Here is a 15032-nt window from a genome sequence, read left to right on the forward strand (position 1 = left end):
GAACTATTTAAAACTTTGTTTGTTAATGCCATTGTTTGCATTGATAACATATAGGCATGTAGGGAATAATACATGGTCCAGGTAGTACTGACAGATGTTGAAGAGGTGAACTTATGTAGGAATTCCTTTAATTGAGAGAGCCAGAGAAAAATGTTTTTTAAAATGTAATTGTTACTTATAACATGTATGTAACTTTGTAATTTTAACATGTTGTCGCCTCTTGGCCAGGACTCCCTTGAAAAAGAGGTTTTTAATCTCAATGGGACTTTTCCTGGTAAAATAAAGGTTAATAAATAAATAATTTTTACCATTAGCATTATTGCTGACGAGTTATAATTGTATTTTGGGGTTGCTGTGTTTTGTTTTGTTTAGTCACTGTGGATGTAAAGGCGAGTACATTTCAGTAGCATTTGGATCACAGTTTGTGGCTTCTATTGAAGTCAAACATTTAATGCATGACAAGCAACAGTATATTTCTACAGTGTAGTGTTAATACTTCAATTAAAGTAAAAATTCTGAGCACTTTTTCTACCACTGGACGTCATGCAAGATGTAGTCTCGAGTTCATCCCAAAGCTGTGAAATGGAATTGATGTCAGGTTTGCTGCAGCCCTCACTGATCTGTGCTGTAACCATTCATAATGAGTGCATCACCTTGTTTCTTGTAGCACAGCATGAATCTACCAGCATGTTTGTGTTGTTGAAACTGGGACTTTTCAGACCTGAAAAGTTCATTTCTGTAGTTCACAGTGCCTGGTTAATATTGACAGGGTAAATGCTGCATGCAGTGGAGGAAAAACTAAAACAACCATGTAAAAGTACAAATCCTACATGCAAAATCCCTTTTGAGGTAAATTGTAAAAGCATTAATACTCCAAATTACTAAACATACCGAAGATAAATATACTTATTATAATTTTACTTTCATGGTTGGTCAAGTCAGAGTTAGCTGTTATAGTTCGGTTCTTGAGTGAGAAAAGAAGAAAAAATAATTAATACACAACTACTGCATACACCCCAACCCTGCACCCCAACCGGTCGCGGCAGAAGGCTGTCCCTCCCTGGGCCTGGTTCTGTCTGAGATCTCTTCCTGTTAAAAGGGAGTTTTTCCTTTCTCACTGTCGCCAAAGTGCTTGCTCATAGGGGGTCGTATGATTGTTGGGTTTTTCTCTCTACGTATAATTGTAGGGTCTATCTTACAATATATAGCGCCTTGAGGCGACTGTTGTTGTGATTTGGGGGCAATCGTGGCTCAAGAGTTGGGCGTTCGCCTTGTAATCAGAAGGTTGCCGGTTCGAGCCCTGGCTTGGACAGTCTCAGTCGTTGTGTCCTTGGGCAAGACACTTCACCCGTTGCCCACTGGTGGTGGTCAGAGGGCTCGGTGGCGCCAGTGTCCGGCAGCCTCGCCTCTGTCAGTGCGCCCCAGGGTGGCTGTGGCTACAATGTAGCTTGCTATCACCAATGGGTGAATGGGTGGATGACTGGTTGTGTAAAGTGCTTTGGGGTCCTTAGGGACTAGTGAAGCACTATACAAATACAGGTCATTTACCATTTATTTGATTTGGCACTGTATAAATAAAATTTAATTGAACTAAACTGAATTGAAACGTCTCTCTAGTATAGCTATAAACAAGCCACAAACACTCAAACTATGACAAGGTGCACTAACCACAAACTGACTGTTTTGGACAGAATAACAAAGGGTTTTAATCTGCCTGTGTTTGTTAAGCTTGTTGTAATTTTTCGGTTGTCATTCTTAGTTTTGCTAAGTCTTTTTTATATCTTAAATGTGGAGTAAAAAACTAAATATTTGCACCCACAGTGTTAAGTAACTTTGGGTGGGCAAAGCAGAAGTAAATGCATTTGGTTCATTGACCTTTTAGCATTATCACAAGTAAATGAGATCATGAGCTTATCTTCAGTGTTTGGTTTCATGTTGCACTAACTGAATGCTGGTGCTTTCAAAGTTTGAACTCATAGTTGAGTAGTAAAGTATTTTATCTGTTATTTGTTTTCTACATGCATTTCCCTTTAGTGTTTTGAAGGTTTTTTTTTCTTTTGGGTGTATCAAGTGTTGATTGGAACACCTTTCTGAGCAGCCTGTAGCACCTGGTTTACAATGAAGCCAATCTCATACATTCCAGTGTTGGTTCTTAGACTGTGCATGTGTTGTGTGATCTTAACTGACACGGTTTAGACAGGGTTCTTGCCTCGTGCATCCCTCATAAATATCCAGACATCCCTTGGCTGTTAATTTAATCATATTGTCCGACCTCTTTGAAGAATAAGCGGGAATGATGCGGAAAGGAGAATTTCTGCTACTGTACTTGTTTATTGTAAGGGGCTTTTGTGGATTTTTTTTAAGATTATTGAATGCATTAAATACTGAAAAAAAAAAAAACATTATTTATAAAGGCAGAACACAGTGTGTACACATGTTGAGGCAAATATAAGAAAAGACACAAAAAGCAGTGATTTCGCTAAACATGAGTAATTTTTATTTAGCTAGTGAGTTACCTAGAGGAGAAAACTGTCACATCCTTGCAGATGATGTCTTGCCTTTTTGGAGGAATCTCTGTCAAGTCCAGCAGGTGTTGATGTGGAGGTTCTCCCAAAAGTGCTAAGAGTTGTTGAGGACAGACAGTCGGATTGGGCCTGAGGTACGGTAGAGTACACCAACATCAGAGCTAAGACAGTCAACCATGGGGCCAGCGAAGGCCGCCGATAGTTCTACCGCAGCAGCAGCAGCAGCTTTCTCCTCAGACAAATGCACTTCAGAATGACAGAATCACAAGGAAAAAAGGGGGTGGGTGGCAAAAAAACCCAAAGATGTGCACTAGCCAGCACTTGCCAGCCTGCTGCATTATTGTTATCTTTTGGTACACAGAAACAAATGCAGAAAGGATGGAAACAGGTAGATGGAGGATACATCCTATGATTGGCATGATTGTGGCTGCTTCTCAATTATTTCATCCCACCTGTCAATGCCAGCCTCTGTCTGATGAGGATCAGATGGCTGAATACAGATTCAAGTACAAGACTAATTTATACATATCATATTTAATTGTCTTCCGGGCCTGATGAAGCTCACCAATATCCCAAACATTTGAGGCATTTAAAACAAAAAAAAAAGGACAAATAAGCTTGGTGAAATCATCTGACTACTCGGGTTAGTCAGTTAGTTGCTCACAAACAAAATCAAAGAAGAAGAACAAAGTTAGAGAGTTAAGGGTATTGGTAGAGGCTGCTGAGGACTCGAAAGTGCTTTAAAGACAGAGTTTTTCATTGTGGGTTACGTTCTTTTTCTTGTGAGACAGGAACACGGGGTTTGATGCACCAGTCAACGGATACAGATGAGTCCAACTATGGTCATGTTCAAGTGTTCAGATACATTGTCATCTTCAGCGGAAAGATTGCGAAAGCCTTTCCTCCTTGTCGTTAGGCAAATTTGATTTAAGGTCCTACATCGTTAGTGTTGCAGTTCTAGCAGACAGCTTGCTTGAAGGTTACGGTTTATTTCTATTGCGCTCCTAGCAAAAGAAAAAAAAAAGAACAACAAAAACAGAAAGAGATCATCAGTGGATTGTACCAGAATTGGGGCAGCAAGGGAGAAAAAATAATTATTAAAAAAAACAAAAACCACCTAAAAAGTGCAACATTCCTTTTTTGTAATGGAATAAAGATATATTGAAGCCAAAATCATCTATATTGTCAACATGTAGATGCACTCCTGTGCACAAACAAGTTGGGATTACACTCAGTAACACTTACACGTCAAGCCCTATAGGTCTGTCAAAAGACTAATAGTCACGATTGTCAGAGATTAAAATACAATAAAATACAGTTTTTAGAAGGCACGTATCAAAGGACTGCCTTTGAACATGTCAGCAAATCTCATTTCTTCACATACAAATTCATATGAATTCTACATATATAAGCAATACTTGACTTATGAATTAAGAGTTTAAGTAATTCTTTATAATGTGTGTTAGAAAATCGCCACAGAATAATTACCAGAGCGCATGTGTTTAAGAGTATAGTGGTTATGCAGTTTGGCTTCCTGTTCCAAATATTTAAAGGTTAGTGGCAGAATACTAAAACGATGTATATATACTGTGTTAAATCCAGTATAAACCATACAAATACAAGCACAGCTTCACTTAAAGACACCAGAAAAATCCTGAAAGATACAAAAAAAATGGTTAATTTAAAAACAAAACAAAATCTTCTATAAACAGGGCTAAAAAGCACATACTGCTGTTTAGTGATTTATAGTTGGCATGCTGATTTATTTAAAATACACTGGCAGGCAAAGTAATCAGTCACTGAAGTAAGAAACGCCTTGAGCTTTTTGGTGTTTGGTGGGAAAATAAGTGAGACAGCAAGCGAGTGAGTGTCCTCTGTAAGACAAACACAGAGAAAATGACTTTAGAAGACCTAAGGTATGCACTAACCAAATAACGAGATATGTTTATACTGGCATGAGACTGAAGCAACGACACTCAGCTTGTAGTAATAACTCTAAAGCCAAGTTCCAGACAGCCATACTCAACAAAACATGAGTAATGACAAACAAATACACAAGGGTGTGTCGCAGATTTAGAAGAGTTGGTAAAGACACACTAAAATAGGTAAAATGCGAGTGGGGCATTGGAGTCAAAATAACCCCCAGAGGCTGATGGTTTTCTCCAGTTTTCAGTCGGAGTAGTGACCTCACTGTAGGTGTCCATATCAGTGCTCTGGGAAAACCACAGAGACCCAGGCCCCAGAGTAACTCTATCCCCAGTAGAGGAGCTCTTAGCACAGAAAGCTTCACGAAATGTAGTCTAGACTTGACTTATAGGTCTATATCGCTGCATGAAAAGGGGTCACATTAATTTTAAAAAAGCGTGTAATTCATTTCTTAGTAAAAAGTAGTAAGAAAAAGGGTTTTCCACCTTAACAATCAGCTAAGACTGGGGAATGTATTACATGTATTACAGCTGAGTGGAATTCATCCCATCATGTTATGAGCATCCACACCACAGGAAAGAAGGAGCTTCCCTCTGAGTATTAATCACCAAATTAGTTATGCTAATCAAATCCTGTAACAACATTTAGATCCAAAGTTACTTCTAAAGAAAACACTCTGCGAAGGTGTTTTTTGTGCAGGTAGCTGTGCTGCTTTGACACCTCTCAAAGTTCAGGAAGGATTGGCCAAACAACAGAGAACAATTAACCTTGTCAGCCTTAGGAGGCGGAGCCCTCACTCGGCCGATCCTGTCATGTAGGAGGTTAGGGATACAAAAAGCAGAACGGCGCAGGATGAAACTGGCTTTCTACTGACAGGTTGTTTTCAGAAGCCTGAAAACACTGACTTGAAATATTTATGAGAAAGTAACCCAGCGCATATTAACAAGGTCAGCTGTGAGCAGCCAATACAGCATCAATAGAGCACCAGTAGTGGGGGAGTAGGTGGAAAAGAAGGGAGTGGGTCGTGGGATGGGGTAGGTTTCTAAACGCATTAGATTAGCATACCGGTGAATCTAAGAATGGATGCAGCAGAGAGCTATCAGTGATACCATGTTGTTTGCCTTTTTGGCTGATGTTTTTCCACAGCAGCAGCCTCCCACGGAGTTTCACTACATTTGTGGTACACCACTGTTATTACCACGGTAACATATTTTAGTTTCCCCAATGAGAAGCTTATTCTGTGCTCGTTTTTACTTACAATCTCACCGTGCATTTTTAGAATACATATTCCTGGCAAACTGCGCCGACTGTGCCGTGGCAATTTGCAGACAGTTTGTAGGCCAGGAGCTTATGTTGGTAAAGGCTAATAAAGCATGAGGAGCCAGTGGAGAGCAGGGGCTCTGTGTTCAAAGGAAGATCGGAGCCTGCGTCTGCCTTTGTCTGGCAGAAGGAATGCCAGGAATCTAGACTATTTCAGGAAAACTTAATGCATCCAGCTCCATTTGGGCAGATCGTCGCAATCTCAGCAGCATGAGATGGCTGATGAGAAATCAGTGATTTCTTGAGCCTGCTTATGAGTAATGGTGCCATGTCAATCTGCTGACAGGCCTCTGGGAACTTCCATTTACAGCAGACTGTTCATTCAGCAACAGGATGTTACAACCTCTGAGCAGGTGGAACAAGATCAGCTGATTACAGTCTGACAACAGCCTGCAGCAGTGACTGTGTGAAAGTTAGCCTCCCTTTGAATTAAAGGGCGATAAAACTGAACTACCTTGGCACATGCAAACAAGATATTTACAGAGGACAGGGCTCTTAAAGCATGTATTATCTCACCTTCCTCAGAGCCTCCTCCTCTTCCTGACGTTTCTCATAATGTGCAAAGTCATCAAAGATTGAGGTGGTATGCTTGTAAGTGGCGATAACTTTAAGCACTTGTTTGGCCTTCTCCAGAGGCACTTCCTGAGTGTCCCTGGAGTTGGTCACTGGCTTGTTGTCATTGTTCTCCAGCCGGATGTGACGCAGCTGGTTGTTGGGCACGTCTTTGATGAAAATCCACTTTACCTCAAACTTGCCCTTCCACTTATCCTGAGACCAGACGCCTGCATAGGCATTGTAGTCCACCGGTGAGCGCATTTCAGCTACGCCACAAAAGTGCCCACTGCCGTTGACACTGAACAACAAGTACAGGGGCCCCTTGTTGCCCAGGGAGCGGTAAGCACCATCCAGGCGCTTGTTGCCATGTTCTGTACTGCACCAGATAGAGTACTTGATTGAGCGGTGGATGTCATCTTCTGAATAGCTCTTGATAATGAAAACGCGCCCATTTTTCAAGTTCCAGTCAAAGTCTTTGGGGTTGTAGTTGTTGAGGGCACGAAGTTTCTCCAGCACTGGGTGCACTTCTCCAGAGCAAGGGGAGGCACTCGGTGGGATTCCAACACAAAGACCAAAGCCCTCGCCACGGTTCCTCGGAGCCACCCAGCGGTTAGGGGGTGGGCCAGGTTGTTGGGGTGGTTGCTGATGAAGAGGCTGAGGGGGTTGGGAAGGAAGGTGCAGGTGTGGAGGACCAGGGGGCAGAGGCTGGGGGTGTTGAGGGGACTGGAGAGACTGGAGTTGGAAGGGTTGGTGTTGGTGTTGGTGTTGGTGTTGGTGTTGGGGCTGGTGCTGGTGCTGAGGCTGTGGAGGTAAAGGGTTCTGCAGTAAGGGCTGTGGCTGACCAAGGAGAGGCTGCTGCACCAGAGGCTGGGGGGGCATCATAGTCTGAGCTAATGGGGGCTTGTTCAGAGAGCCCTTATCATCCCAAGTACCAATGTTCATATTGTGCTTTATAGGGGGTGGGGGAATAGCGGCACCTCCCCCTATCCCCATGTTGGCTTTGGGTTTGACCTTGGGTTGTGGTTTGGCCGGCTTCTTGGCAATAGCTGCCCAGGAAGCGGGTTTAGGTGCAGAGGAGCTGACAGACGGAGGGAGGTTGCTGGCCGACATGCTGCTCATACCTGCTGTGCCTCCTAAAGGTGAGCCCACAGTTTTGGTGACAGCTGCCACCATGTCTGTACCCAGCTTTAGCCCCGTCATACCCTGCTCAATGCTGCTCAGCACCGGGACCTTACTGAGCTGGGTGTCGCTTCCAAAGCCCGCCTGTCCGTCCGTGATGGCTCGACCCAGCGAGCTCGGGGCGTACCCATAGCTATTGCTGTAGACTGAGCTCTGTGTGGACTGGCCCTGAGAGACACTAGTACCCCAGGTGGAAAAGTCTGCATTGCCCGGAAAAAAGTTGAAGCCGTGCTGCCCAAGGAAGGGAGGGGTGTTTCCCAGGGCACCCGGTTGACTGAAAACACCATCAGGGATGAAGTGTGGCTCGCCATTGCTCATCTGTCCATAGGTAGTTAAGTAGGGCATAGGTGGGTCTCCTGCTGTGGACCAAGCAGCCTCCCCCAGAGAGTAAGGGAAACCAATGGATGGAGCATAGTAGCTGGGCATGTAGGGATCAGACATTGGTGGATAGCTGTTACTCTGTGTGGCCAAAAAAAAAGTCACAGGTTATACAGAGTGACAACAAACAAGCAAGAAAATTCTGTGTGCAAGTCATTTGTCCATAATACATGGTACTCGTGTGCCTCCTTACCTGATTTGTCTGGCTGCTTAGGTAAGGCTCAAAATCATCATCATTTACACCATCCTTTTGATGCATTGATCCGTTTTGCACTAAGATCAGAAACAAGGGACATTCAATACGAGAAATTCAGAAAGAAAGATGTAATCAGAAACATTTTACTCACAGGTTTTCAGCAGCTAAAGTAAACAAGGCTAACATAAATAAGCTGCAGTTTTGAATAGCATGGTAGCTAATTGGACATGAAAACAGCCTGCAGTGCCACACTGGAAACGCCACAGTATAAAGCCTTACCTTTATTTCCTTGTCCTTTAGGTCTCTGAGGAAAAAATACATAAAAAAAAAAAAAAAAAAATGAGAAATGAGACTAGTATCAGATCACGACAGAAAACAAGAAACACACGCACACTGACAGAGCAGGCTGTATCCCTACATAAATAAATATATAAGTCGACGATCCAGTCAACCTCAGGCTGAAGCATCAGCCCGGATGCTAACATTTACAGGTTGCTTCGTATTATTGACCGGATGTCAAACGCTCTGACATCCAGTAAACGGTGCCGCATTGGCAAACCCACCCGGCTACAGCTAGAGTTGATTAGTAGTACAGTCGGCCTACATTACAGCTAATAGCTATCACACATCAAAGACTTTGGAGCCTGTTTGCCGAGCCAGATCAAACTGTTGTCGGCAAAGTTTCATTCCGCAGCACCGCTAAATCCGTAGCACCGTTCCGCTTCCGACACACGAACCTGATCGACGGTGGTCGCAGACATCCTCCAGGAACCGAAACTGATGGCTGTTTGTGAGACTGTCCACGGCTTCCTCTCTCTCCCTCTCTGCACTTTGGTGCTTTGCTGGCTCGTCTCTTCGGTTGTCCAGTCACTCTGTTAACGTTACAAGGCGGCGTTTTTTCCCTTTTCCTTTCCTCCTGCCGTGCTCAGATCCTGACGTCGATTCGCTGCTTTTGGCTGTTACAAACGGCGACTTTGTGTCTGCGGAGAAGGCGTCAGTTAACGTGTCCGATCCTGCCACAGATGGTGTTTATCAGTCAAGCCCAAACTGACTAGTGCCTTACTGGAATATCCCTTACCATATTCCACAATGGCGGATAGGCTTTTTACTCCCGCTTCCGTTCCGTTCTGCTGCTCCGTGACCTTCCGCCTGTGACGCTCTGAGTCATGTTACAAACTGACACTTCACATGACGGTCACAACAACTTCTCGGCTACCATGTCCGTAGCAGTGTCACCCCCTCTGTTACCCCTACCCACAGTAAAATAGGCACTGATTGTAGCTTAGCGCGCATCTGCTAACCCCGAGCACTGGATGCATGCGTGAAACCCGCATAGAAACGTTAATAAGTAGTACATTTACTAGTTTTCATAGTATTCTGTTATTTTTATGTTATATTTTCTTTTTTGGCATGTGTCTTCTGTTATATTATTTAATATTAAAGATATTAAAATAAATCAAACATGATACATGACACTGCACAAACACTTAAAAAAACACTATAAAACTACAACATGAAAGATGATATTTACTCATAAATAAAGGCAGTATTGCTCACAACAGCTATTTTGATTTACTTGATTTGCGTTGCTTATTTAATGTGTGATCTTTTTCTTAAATATATACGTAATATAATACATAGTTGTATGTAAAGAGACCTCACTGTTTGTTTTTGTGTGTGCTTTTTTGTTTTCTATTTTTCTGTAGTTATTAAGTTGAATACATGTGTGCACTACAGGTTTGATAATCTGCACACTGATGATTATTATTATTATCTATTTAGTCTTTTTTTTTTAACAACTTAATGCGTTTTTGAGCTAGTATTACTAAGTCTGAGTGTTGCTGTCAGTTCAGTGAATGCACTTAAGAATTAAAGAGTGACCAAAAGGGGCTTTTGGTTACAGTATGCTTGTTTTAGAGAAATAATAACAAACTTCATTTTAAAGATTTTTTTTTTCGTGATTGCCAAGATAAAGAAGCTTTACTGCACTGGTGCAGGTGACATTTTCTCAAGTATTCCACTTTAATAGCCTTTTGAGGTACCCGCTACCCACCCAAATGTGTAAATGTCTACATTTTCTTTCTTCATTATACTTTTAGTGCAAGTTTAATGCGTGGCTTTTATTGCTAAGGCAGTATATTTCCACTGAAGTAAAGGAATGTAGTACAGGACGCAATGTACATCTACTTTGAACTACAACTGTTGTGTGGCTTGAAACGAGACTCGCGGCTCCAACTCTCGCGATATTTCCTCAGTGGTCTCGGAGCAGTATGGCAGCCGTCGCGCTGAGGTCTTGCCGCAGAGGACTTTCGCAGATTTTAAGCAATGGGGGGCTCACAGCTCTGTCTTCAAAGCGTCTGGAAGGTTTGTTGAGGTGTCCTCTTATGGCAGGAACACTTGGTAACGTTCGTGTGTCTTACAGAGGTATTTAAACACGTCGGAGGGGGTGTGGCTCGCACAGACTGCGTCGTCCTAAAAATATTTTAGGACATGAACGGCGAAATGTTAACGCTCGGAATGCTTTTGCGCCATTTTTGGTCAAATTCTGTAGCATTTCTAAAATGCTTAGAAAGCTAATTACCCTCGCTTGAGTAAATCGCTGGTATGTTCCAGCGATGCTCTTGCATCGAGATGAGCTTTATCCTACGCGGGGCATGACATGTGTCCAGCAAAGTTCGCAAAACTGAGCGAGAATTCTGTACAGGGAGTCATTAATGTAACAAATTCAGTATCAATAAATAATATTCAATGTCAATAAATAACAAAACTAATGTTCTGTGAAACAGAACCCAGGAGGCACAAATCTTCGGTTCAGTATGCTTCACGACCAGATCTCCCAAAGCTGGCCTACAGAAGAGTGAAGGGAAAGAGCCCAGGTGTGGTTTTCCTCCCAGGTTATGGCTCCAACATGAATGGACAGAAAGCTGAGGCGCTGGAAGAGTTCTGTAGGTCACTGGGACACTCATACCTCAGGTAAGTTATCCAAACATATCACCCAGAGAGAGAAGCCCGATGCTGAGCATGACATTAAATCAAGTTTAAAAACTAAAGCTAAACACAGTCAATCCAAAGCGAGCTATAGGACTGCAAGAGGCACAAATGAAATAAATGAATTGGGGGGAAACCCATCATCCAACTGATATAGAATTAAAAATAGAGAAATTTGATCTGCAAACAAGAATCAAGTGACCAATAAGTACAGTTGTGTTGTCTTTTAATGTGCTTGTTAATGTTGAAGTTAATAGAGGAAAACACCTCTATATGTAGGAGAGTATTAAAAATATGCTGTTGCTATACGGTGTTTTTGTTTGCACACAATATCAATTTCTATATACCTTTTGAATATACTGTAACTGAGATTTTTTTTTTTGCTGGGATGCATCTTTTATATTAGCTGAAACCAAAAGAAGATCTAGTAAGTAAACTGAAAACCCAAAGTATTATAGCTATATGGAAATATATATAGATTAATTGATAGATTTAATTAATCCCACACTGGGGAAATTCACTTGTTACAGTAGAACAAATGTCAGGAAGAAAAAAAGTGAGTTAGAGTTATATGATGGAAAGAAAAATGAATAGTTGTCTGTTAAAGCACGGAGGAATGAATTGATGAATAATTTAATTATCCTAAAAATACCGCCACCTTTCATCGTGTGAAGTCTGAAGTTCCTGGTTAATCAAGTGGCTCCAGTTCTGAACAATAAGAGGCTTGTTAGGTCCACATAAACTTGTCTGTAGCCTTGTATGACTTGCCATCGTTTTAGCTTCAGATATTCACCCACTTTGTGCTATTTGTGGTTTTCCAGGTTTGATTACACAGGACATGGAGCCTCAGGAGGTGTGCTGTCAGAAGGAACTATTGGTACCTGGAAAAAAGATGTCCTTTTTGTGTTGGATGAGTTGGTAGAGGGGCCACAGGTAAATATTTCCTTGGCTAATTCCATTGCTAGTTAGAGGAGGTAATCAGTCAAGTTATGTAAATTTTGAACGGCAGGCTTGGTCATTGGTCCTGCATTAAGATTATCAGGTTCCTGAGAATAATCCTCAAAGGTTTTCATTAGACCAGTAATATCAGACAAACAAATATATGAAACCTTGAAAATAAGGACCTAAATGCAATAGAGCTTCAATCATTTCTTCAATTTGTTAAATTGCAACTATGTTGTTTTTAATAACCTACAGGTAAGTAATGCATCATCACATGTTTCAGTGTATTTGAAGTTGGCAATTACCAGAGTCAGTCTGTCTTCTGGCAACATTTATAGTAGGTTTTACCAGAAATGCAGGTATGCTTGCCAATCTCATTTTGCTGCAAAAATAAAATAAATAAATAAAGATAATTTTATCTTGTGGGATAAAACAAATATTGATAAAAGGAGGTGATTATTTTATTCTAGTATTCAGCATATTGCAAAAATATTAAATAGACAAATAATGTCATGTCGTGAGCAAAGTATTGTGGTAGTATAGTAGTAGTCCCACTTCTATACTTATGCACATGCACATTTGTGATGCGCACTGAGTCTCCTGCAGCGTAAACTACATTTTGGGGGAGAGGAGGGAGTCGCAGGAGACCCAGCGTGCTAAGTAAGGATATTGTTGAGCTACAGATGTGTTGAAAATTTGACCCACTGACTCCATTGACGGTGCACAATCCTGTAAATGTTTTTTTTTGGTTTTGTTTTTTTTAAATGAGGATGAGTCTCATTTTAGGCTGGGAAGTTGTGGGGTCTTTCAGTGACAGTGCTGGGTTTATGTCTGATTACCAATGATCCTTAAAATAAAGCTTGAGACGGTATGATACAGAAGCTGATTGGACCTGCAGGTGGTCAGAGGGCAACAGAAACATAGCAGAAGTGATGGGAGCAGTGTGTGGCTCCGCAAGAGGATATAATTAAGCAGTACAGGACTCCAGTGAAAGCTTTATTTTTTTTTCACATGATTGTAGACTGATAAAACGCATACAAAATACACACAACAAAATACCTAAAATAAGTTGACATATGCACATGACATGCAAAATCTTCCCCAATTCAAAACCTAAAGAATACAAAAATATTCGTAAGGTCAGTTGCTGAGCACGGCATTTCTGCTGCTGCATTGAAAACCCTTCCCTAGAGTCTGTGTGCTGGAGGCTTCAAATCTCTACATTTACGTGTAAGCTGCATACTCAGCCATAGCTGGCAGTAGCCACAGCTACTTGTAATGTCCTGAAATTCTGCTGTTGTTGAAGGTGGACGCAGAGAAAATCTCCCCTTTTACCAGATGAATCTGAAAATAGCCTTCTAGTGTCAAACTCAGCACTTAACGTTATTCTGCACAGTGAATCCAAAGCTAACAAGTAAAGGCAAAACGGGGCTGGGAGCAGGTTTAGTGACACCTCAATGGGTGCATTTAAAATTCTCATTTGCAGTAACTAAACTGGGTTCATGAGCGAATCAATGACAGATGTAAAACCTTTCTAAATTATACCTCCAGTGTTGCTTCCCCCCTCATTCACCAGAAGATGGCACTGTTGCCACATTTATACCACAGCTTTTGTTTTCAACCGTTCTACTGCATGAATGTGTGGTTTCTTAAAAATGTTTGAAGTGAGGTATCCAAGTTTGTTTTGTTTTTTTTGTTTGTTTGGGGGTTTTTTTTGTGTTTTTTTTTCCCAACTATCAGTTGAGCTATATTTAATTTGTGGTGTTTTTGCCATCTTGTAGATACTGGTTGGTTCCAGTATAGGTGGTTGGCTTATGCTGCTGGCAGCCATTGCCAGACCAGAGAAGACAGCTGCGCTTGTGGGCATCTCCACTGCCGCTGATCATGTTGTCACAGCGTTCAACTCTCTTCCGCTGGAGGTGAGAATATAAAATACAATAACATGTGTAATTCTTTTTTGTTTTAAATATTTTCTCATCTAAGTGTGATATTTCTGTGTTCAAATGCAGACACGCAAGGAGTTTGAGGCCAAGGGGGAGTGGACTATACCCACCAAACACATGGAGGAGGGTGTTTACAAGTTTAACATGGACTTTTTGCGTGAGGCAGAAAATCACTGTGTTCTCCAGAGTCCCATCCCCATCACCTGCCCCGTGCGGCTCATTCATGGGCTCAAAGACGAGGACGTCCCCTTGGCACATCTCCATGCAGGTTGCAGAGCGTGTCCTCAGCTCCGACGTGGACGTCATCCTCCGACGACATGGCCAACACCGCATGTCTGACAAGGACGACATCAAGCTTATGGTCTACACCATTGACGATCTCATCGATAAGCTGACCACTATGGTCTGAGTAAGGAATAGGAAAGTGAGCCAGAGATGTTCCTAAGATTAAAAGATAATGACTTTGTTAACTGGGAAGTCAACCCTCAAGGATATTACCAAACAACGGCATGTTGCACCGCCAAATATGACCTTTTATCCATCTATGTTTTTCATCCCGTACTTCATCATGTCAACATGTTGGAAAATTGAAAACTATATTGTAAGGGAGCCCTCCTGCTAGCTGTTCCCTTGTATCTTCAGGTTGCATTTGTATGTGCTCCAGGTTATTGTATCAAGTGTTACGTTTGGTAAGCCGTTCTTAGGTCTGCCATTGCTGCTGTCTCTGCCGTTGTTCTTACTGTTTGGCTGTCTCTTCCCCTCCTTCCCTCTTCCATCTTTACTTAGAAACACAGTTTTCCTGTGCCTTTTTAATCACTTTTCACCCGTTTTGGCTAATAAAACCTTTGCACACTAGAGTGCAGGTCTCAAGTCTGTGAAAGTGCACACACAGATGACACAAGCAACATTATGTGGTGACAAAGAGCAACTGAAAGCTGCATTCAGGTGCATTCAGAATAAATTCCACTGGGAGATGTTAGTTGGAAAATATAGTCTATTCAGAGTCAGGATTTTTATCTATATATTTGTCTAACTGGGGAAAATACAAAAAGTCACACCCAAACGTATATCAGCACCATT

At 41.9% G+C, this 15032-nt stretch overlaps 2 protein-coding genes across 3 annotated transcripts; one reads left to right on the plus strand and one right to left on the minus strand.

Annotated features, from left to right (window-relative positions):
- Window positions 1-2474: 2474 nt before the first annotated feature.
- Window positions 2475-9349, minus strand: ythdf3 (YTH N(6)-methyladenosine RNA binding protein 3). 2 transcript variants are annotated; one of them, XM_040043706.1, is made up of 6 exons: window positions 9158-9349; window positions 8817-9059; window positions 8359-8383; window positions 8077-8156; window positions 6288-7964; window positions 2475-3529 (listed from the first exon to the last, which is right to left on the minus strand). In XM_040043706.1, the coding sequence occupies exons 2-6, from the start codon at window positions 8838-8840 to the stop codon at window positions 3506-3508; spliced, it is 1830 nt and encodes a 609-aa protein (XP_039899640.1). In that variant the 5' UTR covers window positions 8841-9059; window positions 9158-9349; the 3' UTR covers window positions 2475-3505. The 2 variants fall into 2 exon arrangements, with proteins under 2 accessions (XP_039899640.1, XP_039899641.1); XM_040043707.1 differs by lacking the exon at window positions 8359-8383 and having other exon boundaries at window positions 8817-9349.
- A 959-nt stretch (window positions 9350-10308) lies between these two features.
- Window positions 10309-14809, plus strand: abhd10b (abhydrolase domain containing 10, depalmitoylase b). The gene is given in 6 exon segments (XM_040043709.1): window positions 10309-10443; window positions 10866-11052; window positions 11889-12000; window positions 13791-13928; window positions 14019-14198; window positions 14200-14809. Coding segments are annotated over 6 exon segments (873 nt in total). The 5' UTR covers window positions 10309-10349; the 3' UTR covers window positions 14362-14809.
- The last annotated feature ends 223 nt before the right edge of the window (window positions 14810-15032 follow it).

This window comes from Simochromis diagramma, unplaced genomic scaffold (assembly GCF_900408965.1).
Source record: "Simochromis diagramma unplaced genomic scaffold, fSimDia1.1 OVJJ01000602.1, whole genome shotgun sequence".
Taxonomy (NCBI): domain Eukaryota; kingdom Metazoa; phylum Chordata; class Actinopteri; order Cichliformes; family Cichlidae; genus Simochromis; species Simochromis diagramma.